The 21,671-nt window shown below is 41.6% G+C and overlaps 2 protein-coding genes across 4 annotated transcripts; one reads left to right on the top strand and one right to left on the bottom strand.

The window, feature by feature from the left end:
• Positions 1-2,910: 2,910 nt before the first annotated feature.
• Positions 2,911-11,757, top strand: LOC133414236 (gastrula zinc finger protein XlCGF57.1-like). Of its 3 annotated transcripts, none has more exons than XM_061699501.1 (2): positions 2,911-3,313; positions 9,065-11,757. In XM_061699501.1, exons 1-2 carry the CDS (start codon positions 3,190-3,192, stop codon positions 11,110-11,112), a joined length of 2,172 nt encoding a protein of 723 aa, XP_061555485.1. In that variant the 5' UTR covers positions 2,911-3,189; the 3' UTR covers positions 11,113-11,757. The 3 variants fall into 3 exon arrangements, with proteins under 3 accessions (XP_061555485.1, XP_061555486.1, XP_061555487.1); XM_061699502.1 differs by having other exon boundaries at positions 3,252-3,299; XM_061699503.1 differs by having other exon boundaries at positions 3,262-3,294.
• A 2,536-nt stretch (positions 11,758-14,293) lies between these two features.
• Positions 14,294-21,668, bottom strand: LOC133414242 (gastrula zinc finger protein XlCGF8.2DB-like). Its single transcript, XM_061699511.1, has 2 exons — positions 21,194-21,668; positions 14,294-16,498 (listed from the first exon to the last, which is right to left on the bottom strand). The coding sequence occupies exons 1-2, from the start codon at positions 21,315-21,317 to the stop codon at positions 15,465-15,467; spliced, it is 1,158 nt and encodes a 385-aa protein (XP_061555495.1). The 5' UTR covers positions 21,318-21,668; the 3' UTR covers positions 14,294-15,464.
• Positions 21,669-21,671: the final 3 nt, after the last annotated feature.

Genomic DNA, 21,671 nt, shown 5'->3' with positions numbered 1-21,671 from the left:
TTGTTCAGTCAGCTTGTATCAGTGAAGTCTTCTTCAGTATCACCCCTCGTTTCCTTGGGGGAAGAGGGATCCGATCTATTCACCACAAAATTGGAACAAGCGGCTTGCTGTCAGTCCTGACCTCGCTCCAGGCCAGCAAAATGCAAGTTGAGTGGTTTTTCACAATTGGGAGTCAGACGAGCCTGCCGAGGGGTTTTGGTTGATAACGGGGCACTTCAAATGAACTGTGGGCAGAACAGACAGATGTTTGTGCTTGGAAGGCAGTGCCATTAGCTCTTTAGAAAGGTGTAAATTAAAACAAGGTGGAGTTAGGTGTCATCCATTTCACAAAAAGAGAAGATAGTTTAAAGGAAGAGAATAAATGTCTAACAAAGAGAATGTGGCAAATGAAGAAAATATGTGAGATGAAGAAAAAATGTTGGAACCAATTAGAACGGTCAGTCGAGTAAGATTAGTGATGCTAAATAACCATGTGTGTCAAATGAAATTTAAGGTCACTTTTAACGGACAAGTTGGTAGTAAATTAGCAGTTGAATAGCCCGAAGATAGCTGGGATAGGCTCCAGCACACCCGCGGCCCTAGTGAGGAGAAGCGGTACGGAAAATGGATGGATGGATAGCACGGTCAGGGATGCGTTCACTGAGCCAAGTTTCAGTAGCAGAGGGCGGCAAAACGTGGAGAGTCTTTGTTGGTCCTTGTGAGAAGAAGAAGCTTGTCCGTTTTGTGGGGCAGAGAGCATAGGTTTGCAAGATGAATTGATGGAAATGGAGATCGAAACCCCCACTGGGGTAGTTTCACCAGTACGCCCTTGCGTTTCCCTCTGTTTCGCCTTCTGTGTCTCTGCTATGTGCCATAGAGCGCTGCTACGTCTTTGGTTATTCATCCATCCATCCATCCATCCATTTTCTGAGCCGCTTATCCTCACAAATGTCGCGGGAGTGCTGGAGACTATCCCAGCTGACTGAGTGAGAGGCGGTGTACATCCTAAACTGGATAGAGATGGAAATATGTTGACTGGTGCCAGTAGTGTGCTAGACACATGGAAAGAATACTGAGGAAAATGAGAGAGAAGGGAGAGCAGAAGAGGCAAGTGTGGTGGACCAGTAAGTGGCAATGAATAGTAAGGGGGACGTTAGAAAGGCATTAAAGAGGATGAAAAATGGAAAGGCAGTTGGTCCTGATGGCATTCCCGTGGAGGTATGGAAGCATCTCGGAGAGGTGGCTGTGGAGTTTTTGACCAGCTTGTGCAATAGAATTCTAGCGCGTGAGAGGATGCCTGAGGAGTGGAAGAGAAGTGTGCTGGTGCCCATTTTTAAGAACAAGGGTGATGTGCAGAGCTGTGGGAACTATAGAGGAATAAATATCTTCCAGATTTCTTAATTTATGTTTAAAAAAAATTATAATCATTCTCTGCGGGAGCATGAGGGATCTCTCCAGATCCTCCCCTTACAGTGTTTTTTTTCTTTTTTTGGTCACCTTTTTCATGTCTTTGGTGTTTGCATGTCTGATTACATGATATATGTTGAGAGGAACAGCGATATTTAAAAACAAATCTAAAACAAGAACAAATATAAAACAGATGTGTATCCGTAAGAGGAGTTAACTTATGGAATGATTATGGCAATGAATTCAAAACATGCAGCTCCCTAATTACGTATAAAAAGATGTGTAAAACAAGAGTGGTTAATAAATATACAAATCAGGTATAAGGGGAAAAATAAATAAATACAATTAAAGTAATAAAACATTGTGTTAGTTATGGGCACGGCAGAATCATTCGAATCAATTCTTTCAAAAGATTTGTTCACCATTTTATTGTTTGGTAAATATTTTTTGCAGGTGAAGTCCGCAAACTAGAGACTTGCGTCAGCAATACTGACCGTCGGTGGTGACGTCAGTTCGGAAAAGTAGAGCCGTATTCATTTGAAAGAGTATTGTCGTTTCCTGTGTTTGAAATGAAGATAGTTTCATGCCTCCTTGACCCCGTGACGTATTCCAACAAAGATGAAGGAAAGGTGGCATAAAGGTTAGGCGATTGGATTTACCGAAGAGGGCCATAGGTATAAACAAAAAGTAGATAAGACACGCCCATATCAGCTGCGTGCCTACGACGTGGCTGTGCAAGAGGAGACAAATTGTCAGTTTATTCCATGTTTGTGGCCTGCAAGAAAAAGACATAACTGATAAGCCGGCACATTATGCTGCATAGTTTTGGGGTGGGCGGCACGGTGGACGACTGGCTAGAGCGTCAGCCTCACAGTTCTGAGGACTCGGGTTCAATCCCCGGACCCGCCTGTGTGGAGTTTGCGTGTTCTCCCCTTACCTGCGTGGGTTTTCTCCGGGCACTCCGGTTTCCTCCCACATCCCAAAACCATGCATGAATTGGAGACTCTAAATTGCCCGTAGGCATGACAGTGAGTGCGAATGGTTGTTTGTTCCTATGTGCCCTGCGATTGGCTGGCAACCAGTTCAGGGTGTACCCCGCCTCCTGCCCGATGATAGCTGGGATAGGCTCCAGCACGGCCGCGACCCTAGTGAGGAGAAGCGGCTCAGAAAATGGATGGATGGATGGATGGATGGATGGATGGATGGACGGTTGCACACAACGCCGTAAATTACAACAAGGGGACTGAAAATTACCTTTCCCAGGTAAAAATATTTTTGGGCTCTTTTTTTTCAAATTGTTTGTATTGATAAGACCCGCTTTGGCGTTGACAAAAGAAATCCAATGAAAATCGTTCGAGAACTTAAGCTAGTTACGATTGATTTCAACGCCTTTGCCTTGCCTTTGTGGGGAACTTTGCCCCCACCAATGTGACCGTTGCGAAGGCACGCCGGTTAGCCGGGCTGCTACCGAGCGCCGTCGTTTCTAGAATTCTATGTATATCAGTGAGCCGCAGATCGCTTCCGCCCAGGGTTTCGCTCCAACTCCAAAAGCGTTTCCACCCACTTCACTCAATCTCCTTGAATTTGCACCGAATGAACCTACTGAATTCTCGACGCAGTGCGGTCATCAATACTTCGCTGGACTAAAACATCACTCTTCAATCTCCGTGTTTGGTTCAAATCGTCTCGGTGACCGCTGAAGCTTCTCGGCCTAGCCTAGCTTAGCATTGCTTGCTAGCCGCTAGCAAAGAGACTCGTTTGCGATCAAGTGTGAGCCTAAAGTCTTGTCATTGTCGTGTGAACATGTGCTCAAGAAGGACAGAAGAGTACGAGGAGGAGCTTTGTGGAACAGAAGAGGAGGACGAGCGACATTGTCAACCACTGAACGCCGTTTTCAAGAAGCCTCGAGTTGGGTTACACACGGCAGGTCTCACTTGTTTGCTGACTATTTTCTATTTTTACAATATTCCCGTTTTTGTTTAAGGGCACCGCGTGACGTTACATTTGATTTAACATCCAATAATGTGTACTTTGTGTTTTGTCTCACGAAGGCAAAAACGTTGGTCACGGCAAGTGAAATCAGGTTTCAGTCAGGACAAAAATAGGAGGGTGACGTAATTATGCGCATAAAAGTGATTGGCAGAAACTTCTTCCGCTTAATAACGCCGTAGCTGAGAATCTTTTCATCGCAGTATGCAAGTTTGTGCGAGCTGATGGCAAGCAAAGATATGCAGCAAAGCGTCTGTACAACAGCGACAACTCGTATTTGCATTAAATACGCAGCTCTAGACAAATGGGTCCCTTTCACCCACCTCGCCTGACCTCAGGCGATGGACAAAGGACGACACAAAAGATTGAATGAAAAGTAAAAGTATTTTGACCTGTGCAAATAAGTGTTCATCATTCAGTTGTTGATTTGGAAAATGTTCAGTGGAATGTCTCGATACATGACGGTTATTTTCATATTTGGTTAAAGCTTAGGCTCATATGCCATTCATCATTTGTATACGATAGTAGGGCTACTAGAAAAGGTCAAATATCACCAAAATGAACACAGGCATCAAGTATTTAAAGGAGCTATGGGGTCTTAATGGGCTATATTTCTCGAAGAAGTTAATTTTATGTATGTATTTATTTATTTTTTTGCTCAAGAAAATGAAACTGGCAGTAATTTCCAATAATATCAGTCCACTATGGGGGCACAAGCCAGTGAAAACTGTAGGCCGATCCCAAGCCCGGATAAATGCAGAGGGTTGCGTCAGGAAGGGCATCCGGCTTAAAACTTTGCCAAACAAATATGAGCGTTGATCCAAAGAATTCCATACCGGGTCGGTCGTGGCCCGGGTTAACAACGTCCGCCCTAAAGGGACAAGCCGAAAGGAAAAGAAGAAGCTAAATATTAAATAACTAATTGCCTTTGGAACGCTCCTTTATCATCGCCAAAATCGGCATTTCAGTCTTCAAACCAACGTAAGAGCCGTTGACAGTAAAAAAAAAAAAAAAAAAAAAAAAAAAAAAGCTTAACATTGAGCTGAAACTTCACCGTAGCAAATTTACATCACAATGAATTGGGACAAAATTCACACAAACGTCTCACAATGTCACAATCCCTTACCTTGTGCCTCATCGGTGGGTAAGGAAAATAATCGTTTTATAGCATTTGGTTCCATCCGTTAAAAAAACAAAAAAAAATTCCACCAGTGCCGTGTGAAGTTAATTTTCGTGCCAAAATGCTGAGTTCTGGTGTGTCCCCTTCAAAATAAAAGGTTACAAGCTTAAAACAGGAAGTGAAGTTAAAACTTGCGCACATAAACCATTTGACCTGATAACACTGTTCCAAATAATGATTTTTAACAATGCTATATTTAACTTTTAGCTGAAACATTAATTAATAAATATTAAGTCCAGCGGGTTAGTTCCACACACGTGACTTTTGAGTGCATAGGCTGGATATTGATCCAGGTTATAAAGAATCAAATGTTCATTTTGGTCTATGCTGCGGGCTGCTAAGAAAATGGATGTTCATAATTTGTACACCCTTTATTTAAACCATGCAAACGTTTTAGACCCCGCCCCCTAAAAGGTTTGGAATCGAGAATCGTTTGGCACTGGAATCGAAATAAGGAACTGGAATTTGGACCGGAATCACTCAAATTCAAACGATGCCCACCCTAAAAGTGGCAGTGCAGTGATCCCTTGTTTTCCGCGGTTAATGGGGACCAGAAACCCCCGCGAAAAGGGAAAAACCGCGAAGTAGGATTTGCCCCCCCCCCCTAGGAATTTACGTGTATGTGGGTACCAGAATGTTTAAAATATGTAAACAGTATTTTTACTTTACATATTTGAGAAAAAGATTACAACAGTACATGTATTTACTTAAATCTTCAATTATAAAACCTTATAAAGTCATTAACATTCATCAAGATTGCCTTCTGAGAGAGGCGAAGAAGCTTGCGTTGGTGGCGGAGGAGAGGCTCTTACTTGACTCGTAGAGGCTTTAGGTTCACTCTTCTGATGGAGGCGCTGACGGTGTAGCTGGGGTTTTACCTTGGAGAAAAAACATGGTGATGGGTAGTTGTTGTCTTTGTTTTTTCTTTTGCTTCAAAATTCCCCTGTACAAGGACACAACCCCGTCTCTTTTTACGCGGCGTTACCACACGTTTCGCTTCCTTATTGTTGAAGCAGTTTTGCGGATTTTTGCTTCCTCTTTCTTGATGTACCGCACTGTAGATTCATTCACGCCATAATGGCGTGCCACAGATGCACAACTTCTGCCCTCTTTGATCATATCTAAAAGTTTCACTTTTTCGCTCACGGTCATCATCATCTTCTTCCTCTTGGGTGCCCGGAGGAAGCTTTCGCAGGGGCACAGCGCTTAGGCGGCATTGTAAGGGCTTAACTACTCAAAAAAACTTTATCGCTTAAACAAAAAAAGTTATCACGATTTTGTGTCCACGCCGCCATCTTGGGTAACTTGCTACTTTGCTGTGGAGTGTACACACTACTTTGCCTCATTGGAATATGGGGGGGGTAAACAAAAACAAAAAAAAGGTTGCGCGTGCTATGAACTGAACAGGACACACATAGAAGTAATGAAATAGTCATTTGGACAGTTTTTGAAAATCGTTCCAGCCGTAGTATTTACTCATATTTTATATCTCATCGCTGTCGGGTGGAATCCCCCTCCTTGAAAATGACAATTTCTCACGAAATTGAAAAACAAAAAGGACAACTTTCTTGTGTTTCAAAACACTGCTTTGTTCACTGTGGTATTATAGCTTATATTGCTATCATATACCGTTGTACTCACATGAACACAACAGTTAGCACCCCAAAAATGGTTCAATTGCTAATGTAATATGCTGAAAAATCGCTAGTTTATTAGGATGTCATCGATTAAAATGGCAAAACCACGGCGGTGGGTGCTGTCCTGATCACAAGCCTTGTTCCCAAGCAATATTATACCGTTGCACTTGCAATCTTACATGAACACAACAGCTACATATAGCACTCCAAAATTATATTCTATATGAAAAATCGCTAAGTTATTAGGGTGTCATCAATTAAAATTTCAAACACAGCGGACATCTTCGTCACTCACTTAAGCCAAGCAATCATATAACATATCCCTAATGTCACAAAATCAAATGCCTGTGTAACATCATCATCCAAAACCCTTTGTTTCAAGCATTCAGGCCTGATTAAAGAGGACGAACATGGCACTTTGATGGCAGGTGTTGGCCGTGCTGACAGCCAACCGTGCACATCAAAGTCCGCCTGTGTCACGCAACCCCACAATACGCTACAGAAACATCTGTGTCACGTCATCCAACGGAGCTCTTTTCAAGAGACATTTGTGATGCCATCAATACATTTAGCTGACAAAAAACGTTTATATATGCAGAAATTAATCTTAAAGCACAGAACGTGGAATGATGTGGCTGTCTTCTATCTTCATATGCATTTCAACGAATGTATTTTTTTAAAACAAGCCTACTAAAATTTAAAACTATCATTATTTTCCACTTGTCTAAAAAAACATACAGACTTCCAATATAGGCAAATTTTCACAGAATAGTCAATAGTTCAATGAGGAAACGTCATCGCCTCCTGTACCAGACGTCTCAGGCCATGAAACTGATGTGACCAAAAAGTCGGTGAGCCAAAATCGGGCTGAAAATCAAATCTATCTTAAGAAAACAAGCCTAAAATTACTACTGAGTCTATTTTGGGGGAAATCTCTTTCTGCAGACATTTGTGAGGTACACCTTGAACTGGTCGCCAGCCAATCGCTGGGCACATATAAACCGCGCGCACATTCACACCTAAGGACAATTTAGAGTCGTCAATCAACCTACCATGCAAGTTTTTGGGATGTGGGAGGAAACCGGAGTGCCCGGAGAAATTTTTAATCCATTACGTCGTAGTGCGTTACTAATGTTTTTCTTGGTGACTGTGGTCCCAGCTGCCTTAAGACCTTTAAGAAGCTCCTCTTTTGAGGATTTTATTTTAGACATTCTGTCGCTCGCTGTTAAGATACTTACCATTAAAATTATAGACCGTTCATGTCTTTGTCAGTGGGTAAACTTACAAAATCAGTGAGGGATCAAATAATTTTCTACCACTCTGTGTGTGTGTGTGTGTGTGTGTGTGTGTGTGTGTGTCACACACACACACTAGGGGTGTTAAAATTGATCGGACGATTCAGTGAAACATCGCTATCTTACATTGTGCAGTTCTCGTATCGATTCAAGATGCATCCTAATTGATGTTTACACATTGATTTTTGGCCGAAATGTTCAATGCAGCAGTGTCTTACTTTTGTGATGCACCTAAACACCCTTCCACTAGATGCCACACACCACACCAGAGCCCTGCAGCCCGCCAGAGAAGCATTAGAATCTCAAGAGACTTAACCTGGCAGGCTTTTTTTGACACTGAACTCCGCTGTAGTCTCACGGAGTTTAGAACAAAAAGTAAAAGTTTAACATGGCAGAGAAGGAACTACGAGATGCTCCGAGACACATTTACAAATCTGAAATCTGGACTTGTATGTGTGTAATGTATTTTCCTTATACCTGTGTTGTAAGCTGTATCGACTTTTGATGATTTTTTTTTTTTTTTTTTTTTTGAAAAGAAATGCAAATTATAAACAAATTGCGCTATATGTTTTGTTTGTTTGGTATACAGTTTTTGTACATTAATTATATTTTTTTTTAATTCAAAGTCTGTATTTGTATTTGCTGAGAATCTGTTCTAAACGGCTTTATCTGGATAAATAAAGGTTAAATACAATGACGCCATCAAGAAGTGTTGTCGCGATTGATCAGTTGAGTCCAAAGCTATACTCTATGCCAAATTGACACTGTGTACCGCTTACACCGCATGTACCGCGTATACCCTGCACTAAAATGAAGCTTTGAACCTGCTCACCTGTTTAACCAACTAGAATAGTTCAAAAAGGGACATTTTCAACCCAAATTATCTTGCAAATCCGATAAAATTATATTAAACATTATTTATTTATTTATTGATGGAACGGGACCTTTAATTCGTATTGTAAAGAAAAGGGCATTCATGTGCGGAATGAGCAAACACGTCCGCTGTGGGTGGGGCCGTGACACATCACAGACCAGATTTTTTCCGATAACTCTCCATTACGTTGATAAAACACTTCCAGGAATCATGCCTGCGCATGCGAGATGGGGCTTTCTTTTAATGACGTTACCATTAGCGTTTGTTCTGCACTGGTAGTGTAGTGGTACCTGCTGCTCAGGAGTTGCGTCAGGAAGGGCATTCCGTCGTACAAACTGTGCCTATCAAATCATGCTACCTCTTATAGGTCAGGCCAAAAGTCACAACAACAATAAAAGTCATAAATTGTTATCAGTATAACTTTTCAAAGGCAGATGCGGTCTGTGTGCCTCAAAACAAAACAAAAAAAATGTAATTTTAAAATGCCTTTCGACCCATGATTACTGTTATTGATACCTTTGTTTTTATGCACTTTATTATATTTCTACTGTTATTAGTTTTATTTCCAATCCATCTTATCTTTTTAATTCACTAATTTGGCTGTCTTAATCATCTCAAATATAAATATCAACAATAATACACAACATCAAAATCACAACAGACTTTACCAAACCATGTGTCTTTGTCATTTTGTGCCCTGCAGACATCAGTGAAAAATACCTTCGTCCTGAGCAGCAGGAGATGGATATCCCTCACATGAACATGAAAGAACCAGAGCACCCACAGGAGGAAGAACCCTCTCAGATTAAAGCAGAGGTGGAGTCAGTGCATCCTCACTTCAAAGAGGAGGAGGAAGAGTGCCCATACATTAAAGAGGAGGAAGGGCAGCCTTACATTAAAAACGAGAAGGAGCCAGAGCACCCTCACAAAGAGATGGAAGACCTTCCTCACATGAAAAATAAAGCAGTGCTGGACTCCCCACACATTAAAGAAGAGGAGGAAGAGCCCCCATACATTAAAAAGGAGTATAATATCACCAGTATGCAATCGATAGGCGTTCCTTTGCAGAGTAAAGATGAAGATAAAGGTCAAAGTGAGGCGATCAGAGGTACAAAGCCTCCAAGCAGTAGAAGCTCAACTCAAAACATGACAACAGAAGTTGATGGAAACTACTCTGGAGGATCACAGGCAGACAGCCTCTTAGCTCCACTATCAGATAGTGATGAGACAACATCACATACTCACGATGATGATGTTTATAATGATGAAGAAAACTCTAAAAGTGATACGACATGTCACATTGACAACAAACACTGGGAATGTTCTCAGTGTGGGAAAACATTAAGTTCAAAGTCTAATTTGAAAGTACACATGAGGACACACGCTGGTGAAAAACCTTTTGCCTGCTCAATTTGTGGTAAAAAATTCTCTTCAAAAGCATATCTAAAAATACACACAAGGTCACACACTGGTGAGAATCCTTTTACGTGCTCTGTTTGTGGTCAAACATTCTATCTGGAGGTAAACTTGATAAAACATACTAGAACCCACACTGGAGAGAAACCTTTTGCCTGCACAGTTTGCGGTAAATTTTTCTCTGAAAGGGGAAGCTTAAAAACACACACAAGAATACACACTGGTGAGAAACCTTTTGTCTGCTCATTTTGTGGTCTAACATTCTCTCAGAAACAAAACTTAAAAAAGCATACTCAAACCCACACTGGAGAGAAACCTTTTTCCTGCTCAGCCTGTGGCCAAAGATTCTCTCAGAAGGGGACCTTAAAAATACATTTAAGAACACACACTGGAGAGAAACCTTTTGTCTGCTCATTTTGTGGTAAAAGATATTCTGGAAAGGGAAGCTTAAAAGAACACACTAGAACGCACACTGGGGAAAAACCTTTTACCTGCTCAGTTTGTGGTCAACAATTTTCTGTAAAGAGAAAATTAAGCATACACACAATAACACACACCGAGGAGGAGCCTTTTGCTTGCGCAGTTTGTGGTAAAAGATTCACGCGCAAGGGAAGCTTAAATGCACACACAAGAAGAACACACTCTGGTGCAAAACTTTTTTCCTGCTCATTTTGTGGCCAAAGATTCTCTCAGAAAGGAACGTTGACAATACACACAAGAATCCACACTGGTGAGAAGCCTTTTGCCTGTTCAGTTTGTGGCCAAAGATTCGCTCAAAAGGGAAGGTTAACAAGACATTCAAGAACACACACTGGAGAGAAACCTTTTGCATGCTCAGTTTGCGGTCAAAGATTCTCTCTGAAGGCAAACTTAAGAAGTCACTCAAGAACACACACTGGAGACAAACCTTTTGCCTGCTCAGATTGTGGTCAACGATTCTCTGACACGGGAAGTTTAGGAAGACACAAAAGAATGCACACTGGAGAAAGACCTTTCACCTGTTCAGTTTGTGGCAAAAGATTCTCTCATAAAGTAACCTTAAAAAATCACACAAAAACACACACGGGAGAAAAACCCTTTGCCTGCTCAGTTTGTGGACAAAGATTTTCTCAGAAAGGCACCTTGACATTACACACAAGAACCCACACTGGTGAGAAACCTTTTGCCTGCTCAGTTTGTGGGCAACGATTCACTCAAAAGGGACACTTAAGATGTCACATACGAGCACACACTGCGGAGAAACCTTTTTCCTGCTCACTTTGTGGCCAAAGATTCTTTCAGAAGCAACAGGTTAAGGGACACAAATGTGTTGGTGAGAATAGCAGTGATCAATGAAGGTTTTGCCTCTCATCTGAGCAAGCTTCATGAGTTCATGCACCAAGGATGATTGTATTCTTTGTACCTTCTTGTGTTAAAACACTTGTAGCAGTACACGTGCGTTGTCCAGTGTTTTTGTGACGTGCATATCGAATGAGCAAACGATTGAAATAGCGGAAACTGACTCTTTGGGGTACGATGGAAAACTGTATGTGATCCTGAATAAATTGGACATACATTTTGGAATGAAATGTATTATGTCAATATATCACACTGTATCATTTCTCATCTATGTATTTGTATTTGCTTTTGATTTGATTTGTTTTACTCTGCTCTCTACTCCCAGGTCAGCCTTTCTAATTAGATTATATCCCCAATTGCCTTACCTGGATGAATATAGGTTGGGAAAAAAATGTACCGGTACAACTTTTTAAACAGTGAGAGTTACTTGCATATCAAGTAAGGAGCTTCAACGATGATGAATATGCAGGTGGCCATATTAGCAGCCAGGACGTTATACAATGAGGTGGCGCGCTGTGTTAGATAAAGGCATGTTATCCCTCCAGATTTCAGAGCCACAAATATTCAATCGGACTCTTCCACATGCCACGGCTGTTGGTAGATACTTTGTTTGTTGACCAATAAAGCCGTCTTCGTCAATGAGCTTGTATCAGCTGAGTCTTCTTTATCATCAGCCCAAAGGGAATATCCGGAACGAGTAGACTTCCATGTGCCGTGATCCGCAGCTTGCCGTCAGTCCTGAGCTCGCTCCAGGCCAACAAAATACAAAGTGAGTGTTATCGCACAGTCAGGAGTGACACAGGCCTGTCGAGGGGCTGCAGGTAATAATGAGGCACTTAAAACGAACTTTGTGGGCACAACAGGCCTCCTGTTTGTAATCGTGGAGCAGCACTAGCACGTTTTTATTAAGGTGTAAATTAAAAAAAGGTTGAGTTAGGTTTCCTAGGAAGATGATTTAAATGAAGAGCTCATATGTGGAAAATGAAGGAAATATGTGTGGTGAAGAAAAGATAAACGTGGTAAAGTAAAGTGGTTTAGTGAGTAACATTAGTGATGCTAAGTCAAGATGCACGTTTGGCGGAAATTTAGCGCCCCAATTCTAAAGGGGGTGTCGCCCTCATCTCTGAATCCGTTGTCAACCTTAGCAGTAGCCCAAACAGTGGCTTTAAAGCATTCGAGGTTCTCGCTGTGTTCCACAACACGTTCCCATTCTATCTTGCAGTTATGTACCATCCCTGTGGCCCTTACTCTGTTTTTTAGATGAATTCTCAGAATTTATCGCTGACTTGGTGACCCACGCAGACCGTATATTGATCATGGGTAGGGTTAGGAAGAAGGAATTCGCTATTCGAATCAATTTGCAAATTCAAAACAATATCGAATTAAACTTCACATTTGATTGGAAGTGAATGAACTCTTATCTTATTCTGGCAGGAGCTGGAATGAATGAAGTCATCCAGCCACGTCCTTATTTTACGTTTGACTTCCTGCGCATGCGCAGTTGTACAATACCCTCTGTAAGCCCTAATGTATAATACGCAACGTACTGTATCCGCAGAACGAAGCCTCCCATGAGGAGAAGCTGCACGAATGTTCATGGCAGACTGCGACAGATGAAGTGGATAAAGTTATGCAAGATTCATTCAACACATCTTGGAAGATGTTTGACGAAAGATACCACTAACTAGCAGCTAAGCTAACTAGCTGCTCGTAAAGAAGATGTTGTTGGGCAGTGTGGAGTATGCATTTTTCGACACCAGGGCCTGCTTAAACTAACCCTAACCCTTTAATGTTCATATAAATTCCCGGTCGGAACCTTAGTGCAGCGTTTCAGACAATAATTGATACTTTTGGTTTTGTTCGATTAATACATGAACCGACCCATAGTAATGGTGACACTTTAGATTTGGCATTGCAAACTCAAATGCAATGGTACTCCTTTATACCATTGCTATGTCCGAGCATTACTTGCCCCATCGCCATCGTTTTGATCGTAATATTAGTTCTTCAACGACGACTGCACTTGCTGAGCTCTTACCCTCAGCAATTTCCTTCTTATCTAAGTCGTATTGATAATTTCAAAAAATTATTCTAATGTGGCTCTGTGTAACGCTCTCGACACGATAGCGCCTTTAAGACTTAAAACGGGTCCTAATAAATTTACTCCTTGGTTCACAGATCAAATCGGAGAACGAAAAAAAAGCATGTTGGAATCGTCTCCCCACTAGGGTCGCGGGCGTGCTGGAGCCTATCCCAGCTGTCATCGGGCAGGAGGCGGGGTACACCCTGAACTGGTTGCCAGCCAATCGCAAGGCACATACAAACAAACAACCATTCGCACTCACAGTCACACCTACGGGCAATTTAGAGAATTTAGAGTCTCCAATTAATGCATGTTTTTTGGGATGTGGGAGGAAACCGGAGTGCCCGGAGAAAACCCACACAGGCACGGGGAGAACATGCAAACTCAACACAGGCGGGGCCGGGGATTGAACCCGGGTCCTCAGAACTGTGAGGCTGACGTTCTAACCAGCCGTGCCGCCGGAGTATGTCATAAATCCTCAATATACTGTACTTTTTCTGGACGCATCTCTTCTATTTCTTTTCTTCCCATCTCTAATTACTTGGAGACTCCTCACCTCTCTTAATGCTGCTCCTCTCAAATTTGATTTGATTTCCTCCATTGAAACCTTCTCTGGCATTCCCCAGATCTTCCCTTTATTCTACTTACGCTCTATCTCCACCCGGCTGACCCTCATTGGCTGCTTTATACCATCCCACCTCCTTCGCTCTGCATGCCCTCTCCTTTTGCTCCTCATCTCCTGTCCACTATGCTCCTGTACACCCTCTTCAGCGATGACACCACTATCGTCAAGTTTGCTGATGACACGACAGTAATTGGCCTAATCACCAGTGGTGAAGAGACAGCCTACAAGAATGAAAATATGAAAATAGTCCCTCTTTCAACGCTCTAAAGAGCAATGAGCAATGATTAGCTTGCATGACTTGTCATCGGTGGGACTCAAGTGGAGAGGACGAAAACCTTCAAACGTCTTGGTACTCACATCATAGATGAGCTCACATGGACCCACAACACACAGCACAACATCAGGAAGACTCAACAGACACCATACTTCCTGAAGAAGCTGGGAAAATTAACTTCAAAAACAGTCACTTATGAGACTTTTATTCACCCATATACAGATAATATACAATGGTCATCTTTGAAGCTCCTTTCTTGATAAACAAAGGATAAACAAACTGTTAGAAAAGTTGTCAAGTATTTTATTTTCATTTAAATGCCATGAAAATCCAATTTGTTCGCCTGTTTTATGCATAACAGGTCAAAATGAGTCTGTGACATGGTTAAAGTTTGACATCTATGCAGTTTTGTCAACTGAATGGAAAAGGCAATCAACGGCTTAAGGCTTGCGAAACAGGTGGATTTGAAATCGCTGTCGTTGTAACATACTTTAGGCAATGAATATTCAAGTACCTCCCCACGTCATGGTTGGTAGCCACCCATTCAACTCAGCTGAGCGACAACACGTCATTTCCGGGTTTTAATGCGCTGCTCCCGCCAAGCCATACAAAGTCTATAAATAAAGTATACATAATAAGTTGTGTTTTACAACAATACTCAACTATATCATTTAGAACTTAACTGGATGTAATAGCGAAGCTTGTATTTATTGTCGCCAGCGTCACGCGCGGGTTCAATTAAAGTGAATGGGAGCGGATGACGTGGCCCACGTAAAAAGAATGACAGAATAGCAGCCATCCCATCAGAGTAAAGATTATTTACAAATCGAATATTAATGATAAATCTACCCATCTCAATTGCCAGGTGTAAAAGACCAGGTAAAATGGCTTAAGGGCATCCTGAGCATCAAAGATTATGAAAAGAAATTGATGGCATGGGACCTTTAGCCTTTGTTTGCCCAGGTAAGGCAACTGAGAACATATTCTCATTTGTAATGCCGACCAGGCAGCAGACAGCAAAGCATAATAAAAGCAAACACAGAACATAGACATATAGTTGCGTAATACATGATATGGCAAGATGTCTGTTTTCTTCACGATCACATATACTGTACACTTTACCACTAAAAGTCAAATATTTGTTTAAAGTATTTCAACCAATCATTCGTTTATTTAATATGCACGTCACAAAAACACTGGATGAAGATGTATGCATGCTGTATATCAGACGCATTTCTAAAAGTGTTTGATCAAGAGTGTTACAACGCTTGTCTACAGGAGACCTTTAGGAACGGACCAGGTACAAAGATTACAATCATCCTTGGTGCATGAACTGATTAAGTTTGCTCAGATGAGACGTGAAACCTTCATTGATCATCGCGATTCTCACCTACACAGTTGTGTTTCTTAAGTTTACCCTTTTTTGAGATTTTTTGGCCACAAACTGAGCAGGAATTAAGTTTTTCTCTGGTGTGGGTTTTTGTGTGTCTTCTTAATTTTCCCTTTTCAGAGGATCTATAACCACAAACTGAGCAAGCAAAAGGTTTCTCACCAGTGTGGGTTCTTATGTGTGTTTGTAAGTGACCCTTGCGAGAGAATCTTTTGTCACAAACTGAGCAGGAAAAAGGTTTCTCCCCGGTGTGTGTTCTTGTGTGTATTTTTAAGTCTCCCATTCTATAGAATCTGTGACCACAAACTGCGCAGGAAAAGGGTTTCACCCCAGTGTGTGTTCTTGAGTGATATAGTAAGGCTCCCTGCTGAGAGAATCTTTGGCCACAAACTGAGCAGGAAAAAGGTTTCTCACCAGTGTGTGTTCGTGTGTGATTTTCCAAGTTGGTCTTAAGAGAAAATCTTTGATCGCAAACTGAGCAGGGAAAGGGTTTCTCCCTAGTGTGTGTTCTTGTGTGATTTCCCAAGTTTGTTTTATTGTAGAATCTTTGACCACAAACTGAGCAGGCAAAAGGTTTTTCTCCAGTGTGTATTCTCATGTGTTGTCTCAAACCCCTCTTATAAGTGAAAGTTTTCCCACACTGAGAACATCCCCAGGGTTTGTCGTCAGCGTGACATGTCATATCGCCTTGAAAGCGTTCATCATCAGCGTCAGGAGATTGTGAAGTTATGTCGTCATCCGACAGTGGGGCTAAGAGGCTATCTGCTTGTGATCCTCCACAGTGGTCTCCATCACCTTCTGTTGTCATGTGCTGACTTGAGCTGCTGCTTGGAGGCCCCGCCCCTCTGTCCTCCTCACTTTTACCTTTATCTTCACACTTCAAAAGGACACCAATCAATGACAACTTGGTGATATCCTCCTCCTCCTCCTCCTCTTTGATGTGGGGGACCTCTTCGTCCTCCACTTCCTTTTTAATGTGACGGGGCTCAGGGCAAAGATCTTCATTGATGTCTGCAAAACACAAGGGAACAGACACTCATAAGTGACTTTCACCTTTTCCCTGTCATGGGGTAGCCACAGTTTGGCAGTTTGAAATGAAACAAAGGAGATGTACTTTATCTGCAGACTTTAACCTTTAATTTAATTTCACCTAAAAAATATATATATACTTAAGAGTAAAAAGTACGTAGTGAAATTATTACTCAAATACTGAGTAAATAGTGAGTAACTTCTGATTTTTGTTACCATAGCATGACCATCAATTAAATAAAATAAAAAAATACAAAATAAGATGTGAATTTATAAATTCTGATGTTGCTGTGTGTGTGTGTGTGTGTGTGTGTGTGTAAGTGTGTCCACGGTCAAAACTACAGAAAAACATCTGCAATTTACTGCACCGTGTTTTCTCAATTTATAAGTGGGTTGACACATCCACGTTTGGGCAGACAGTACCAGACAAATACTACAATAACTGAAAGCTGTTGTTTTTGTTTGTCTAAATGTAAACAAGAGTAGCGCGTCATTGCCTTCATGGTAACGACGACCTTCCCAACATGGCCGCCACACACACACACACACACACACACACACGACGATCAGCGGGGCAGGCTGAGCTAGTGTGAATACCTATGTCCGGGAAGCCCTTTCTTGTGTTGTTTGATTGGTGAACTAAACTTAAAACCTAACTAGCGGTTAAACTGGATGACGCAAACAGCGCCCAATGCGGAAGTCGAAGTCGTAGCATCACACACGAAATAGCTGATAAATAAGCTATAATTGAACTAAAAGTGGCGGCACGGTGGACGACTGGTTAGAGCGTCAGCCTCACAGTTCTGAGGACCCGGGTTCAATCCCCGGCCCCGCCTGTGTGGAGTTTGCATGTTCTCCCCGTGCCTGCGTGGGTTTTCTCCGGGCACTCCGGTTTCCTCCCACATCCCAAAAACATGCATTAATTGGAGACTCTAAATTGCCCGTAGGTGTGACTGTGCGTGCGAATGGTTGTTTGTGCGTATGTGCCCTGTGATTGGCTGGCAACCAGTTCAGGGTGTACCCCGCCACCTGCCCGATAATAGCTGGGATAGGCTCCAGCACGCCCGCGACCCTAGTGAGGAGAAGCGGCTCAGAAAATGGATGGATGGATGAAATAAAAGTAGCAAGCGACATTTAGATCATTGTAACGGACTGAAAGTACCCTGACTTACTAACAGCAGAAGCGTCGGAAGTTTTTTTCTGTTCTCGTCAACTCCTGTGACTTCGACCGCACAGGCGGAACCTCAGGCCGCGTATTAGTCCGCCATGGAGTAATATTCACAATTACATCTGTGTGTGGATGGTGGATGTGTGGAATGGATCTAGCTTCCAGCATTCAAGGAGTACGAAACAGTCTATGACGTCAGTGACGGCGACGCCCCTCCCTTCCAGGAAAAACTCATCGGATCTATACGATTTACATAGATGGCCTATTTTGAGTTCAAAACGGTGAATTTTGCCAAAAGGCGACTGATTTGCATGTATGATTTTTTTCTTGGTTAAAGAGCAATTATGAATACACAAGAGGAAACGAGATATTTCACTTAATAATGAACGACCTGCATTTCCTTCTCGACAAACATTTCCAGTGAGACAATTTAAAATCAATATAAATAGATTTCAGTTTAAACTTGGCATTTATTGTGAGTATCAAAAACAAGGCAATTAAAAAAAAAGAGGAAGACAAGTTTGTCATCTGATTATAAAAGGTACAATTTTATCCAACTGTGGTATCTTAGTCAGAACACTAGGGGGTACTATGTAAAAAATATCTTTGATGAGTTCGGGCCCAGAGAAGCCGGCGGCTTTTACGGGTGTTGTTGATAAATGGCTTTTGCTTTGCATAGTAGAGTTTCAAGTTGCACTTACGGATGTGGCGCTGAACTGTATTTACTGACATTGGTTTTCTGAAGTGTTCCTGAGCCCATGCGGTGATATCCTTTACACATTGATGTCGGTTGCTGATGCAGCGCCGCTTGAGGTATCGACGGTCACGGGCATTCAATGTTGGTTTTCGGCCTTGCCGCTTACATGCAGTGATTTCTCCAGATTCTCTGAACCTTTTGATGATATTATGGACCGTAGATGACGAAATCCCTAAATTCCTTGCAATTGTACGTTGAGGACCATTGTCCTTAAACTGTTCGACTATTTTCTCACGCACTTGTTCACAAAGACGTGAACCTCGCCCCATCTTTGCTTGTGAATGACTGAGCAATTCAGGGAGGCTCCTTTTCTACCCAATCATGGCACCCACCTGTTCCCAAATAGCCTCTTCACCTGTGGGATGTTCCAAACAGGTGTTTGATGAGCATTCCTCAACTTTCTCAGTCTTTTTTGCCACCTGTTCCAGCTTTTTTGGAACGTGTTGCAGCCATAAAATTCCAAGTTAATGATTATTTGCTGGAAACAATCAAGTTGATCAGTTTGAACATTAAATACCTTCTCTTTGTCGTGTATTCAATTAAATATAGGTTGAACATAATTTGCAAATCATTGTATTCTTTTTTTAATTGATGTTTAATACAACGTCCCAACCTAATTGGAATTGGGGTTGTAAATACTGTATTTCACTATCCCGTCACCGATCACCCATTGCTTTACTTATTTGAACCGTGTACTGTATTACCAATATCAGCTGTTAAACTTGTCACAGGGGATTTAAAAAATAATAATAATAATAAATAAAGATTCTGCAGTAATGACGTCACATACAATATTACTGTTTCAAAATTATGTGTGCGCGTACGCCCGCAATGTAAAGCTGGATATATTTTTTCATTTCACGCTCTTCACAACAAATACCTAGTCATGTGGAAAAGTTGTAAAACTTTGTTATGAAGTTAGTACATCTAATTTCCCCTCAAGGGATTGAAAAAAAGTATCCATCCAGCTATCCATCCATGACTTCCGCTAAAGAAGATCTGCAAAACACACTCAGAAAGCCCTCGCTGAGTCATTAAGCAAACACGTACTACATGAGAAAAACAAGCAAACGCTGGCAAGACATAAAGAACGCCATCGACTAGATTTCTTTCTGGAGTGTTCTACCCAAATTTGTATGCCATTGTGTGCTGTAGTGACAAACTTGTCTATTTGATTTAAAATATTTAACTAGAGTTACAGTTTGATCTCATCTTAATTTTGGACATTTGTTAAAAAAAATTTAAATAGAAGCTTAACTAAAATACTGTTGTGCAAACCTGATTGGGCATATTCTCCTGTATACAGCCTGGACATAATAAAGTTATTAATTGTTAAATACTGCCATGCAATATTCTTGTGCAATGTCCTGGATGAATGTCCAGGGAAGCAAGTAGAGATTTATACTGTTTTGTGTGTGTGTGTGTGTATATGTGTGTGTGTGTATATATATATATATATATATAGATAGATAGATAGATATATATATAGATACATGCAAATTATCCCAAAATATTTTTATTTTATTTTATTTAACGATGATAATTTGCATATTATATATAGATGGATGCAAATGATAATTTGCATATTATATATAGATAGATGCAAATTATCATTATCGTGAAATAATAATAATAATTTAAAAAATATTTTTATTTCCCCATATCGCCCACTCCTAGACTGAGCCCATAGCCCTATAGTATCGATATCGCAATATCTGGCATGAATAACAAGATATGACATTTTGTTCATATCCTTTAGTCCTAATTAATACGATCAACAAGACCACATAGTCAAAAAAAAAAAACAATATGCTTGTCCCGATTCCCACACCTGCCGCTCATTACCTGGAAATTCCTATGTATCCCTTTTTGGCGTTTGTGCACCACTTTGTGTTGGAACTAAAGAAATACATTCCAAAGAAATATTGAAATTAGTGAGGATAAAGCGGTACAGAGAATGGATGGATGGCCTCTAATACGCCCCATTTTTACGATATATAACTACATTTCCCATCATTCCCCATCAATGACTCACCCACAGCCGCCACCTCCCCTCGCATTCCACAGTGCTCCACAAGGGGGCGCAAATCGCCCATACAAACGCCAATGAGTTAGATGTAATGGCAAAATACCAATAAAAAACAAACATTCAGCATTTTTTTTTTCTTCTTTTGGGGGGCATTTTGTCTGGTAATTTATGATTGTTCTGTTGTCTCAGTGTGTGCGTGTACTGTTTTGTGTATACGTTGTGGTTATATGTACAGTGGTGTACATCACAATGTGCAGTTTGTCGTATATGTATTATTTATATTTGCTTTTATGTTGCCTTGTTTTACTCTGTTGTCTGCAGCCAGGTCGGCATTGCAAAACATAATATGTTCTCAATTGCCTTCCCCGGGTGCATGCATGGATGGATGGATGGATGGATGGATGGATGGATCGATCGATCGATAGATAGATAAAAAGACAGCTCCATCGACAGAAATATCTTGCACGCATTTTTCCAAGCGCGCCGTGTAAATTGAGGAAACACTTTGATAATGCTGCATTTTCGATCCCATCTTGATGCTTTCTACACCTCTGGGTCAACACCAACACGAGGGGACACCATCAGGTCACCGTAGAACATATTATAGGAATTGAATTGAATTAATATTACACGTGCCCAGATGAGGATTCTACTAATACATGAATACATGAATGAATGCGTTTACGTTTCGAATGTACTGCCTAAACTCGAGCGTGAACAAACCTGCTGTGCGTAACCCAAATCGAGGTTCTTCAAAAGCAGCGTCCAGTATTTGACGTTGCGGCTCGTCCTCCTCTTTTGGGCCCCAACGTTCTTCCCCGTAGTCCGCCGTCCTTCTTGCACACATTTCGACACGACGATCACAACGCTTTGCGCTCACACCTGAGCTCTGCTTGGCGGTGTGTCGATCACAAACGCGTCTCTTTGTTAGCAGCTAGCACGCTAAGCTAAGCTAGGCCGAGAAGCTCGGACGCGCGCGAGACGACTTGAGCCGGGCGCGGTGATTGAACGAATGATGATTTAGTCGAGGCGAAATACTGATGGGCGTCGCGCGTCGAGGCTTCGGTGCGTTCGGTGACAATTCGAGATTGAATTATTTAGCGAAGCGCGGTTACGTCAAGAAGGGCCTGGGCGAAATGTACGGAAAATCCTCTTGGACAAACTTCGTCTCACGAACACGTGATTTCGACACGATATAAAA

Source organism: Phycodurus eques, chromosome 15 (assembly GCF_024500275.1).
Source record: "Phycodurus eques isolate BA_2022a chromosome 15, UOR_Pequ_1.1, whole genome shotgun sequence".
Lineage (NCBI taxonomy): Eukaryota > Metazoa > Chordata > Actinopteri > Syngnathiformes > Syngnathidae > Phycodurus > Phycodurus eques.
Note: the sequence above shows the minus strand (reverse complement) of the source record. Positions and strands in the feature narration are given on the sequence as shown.

Excerpts from the sequence above, each read along its gene's own strand:
- LOC133414236 (XM_061699501.1), top strand. The coding sequence starts at position 3,190 with ATGTGCTCAAGAAGGACAGAAGAGTACGAGGAGGAGCTTTGTGGAACA. Across the intron at positions 3,314-9,064 it reads AGTTGGGTTACACACGGCAG|ACATCAGTGAAAAATACCTT; the intron begins GTCTCACTTGTT and ends TGTGCCCTGCAG.
- LOC133414242 (XM_061699511.1), bottom strand. The coding sequence starts at position 21,317 with ATGTGTGCAAGAAGGACGGCGGACTACGGGGAAGAACGTTGGGGCCCA. Across the intron at positions 16,499-21,193 it reads ATTTGGGTTACGCACAGCAG|ACATCAATGAAGATCTTTGC; the intron begins GTTTGTTCACGC and ends TGTGTTTTGCAG.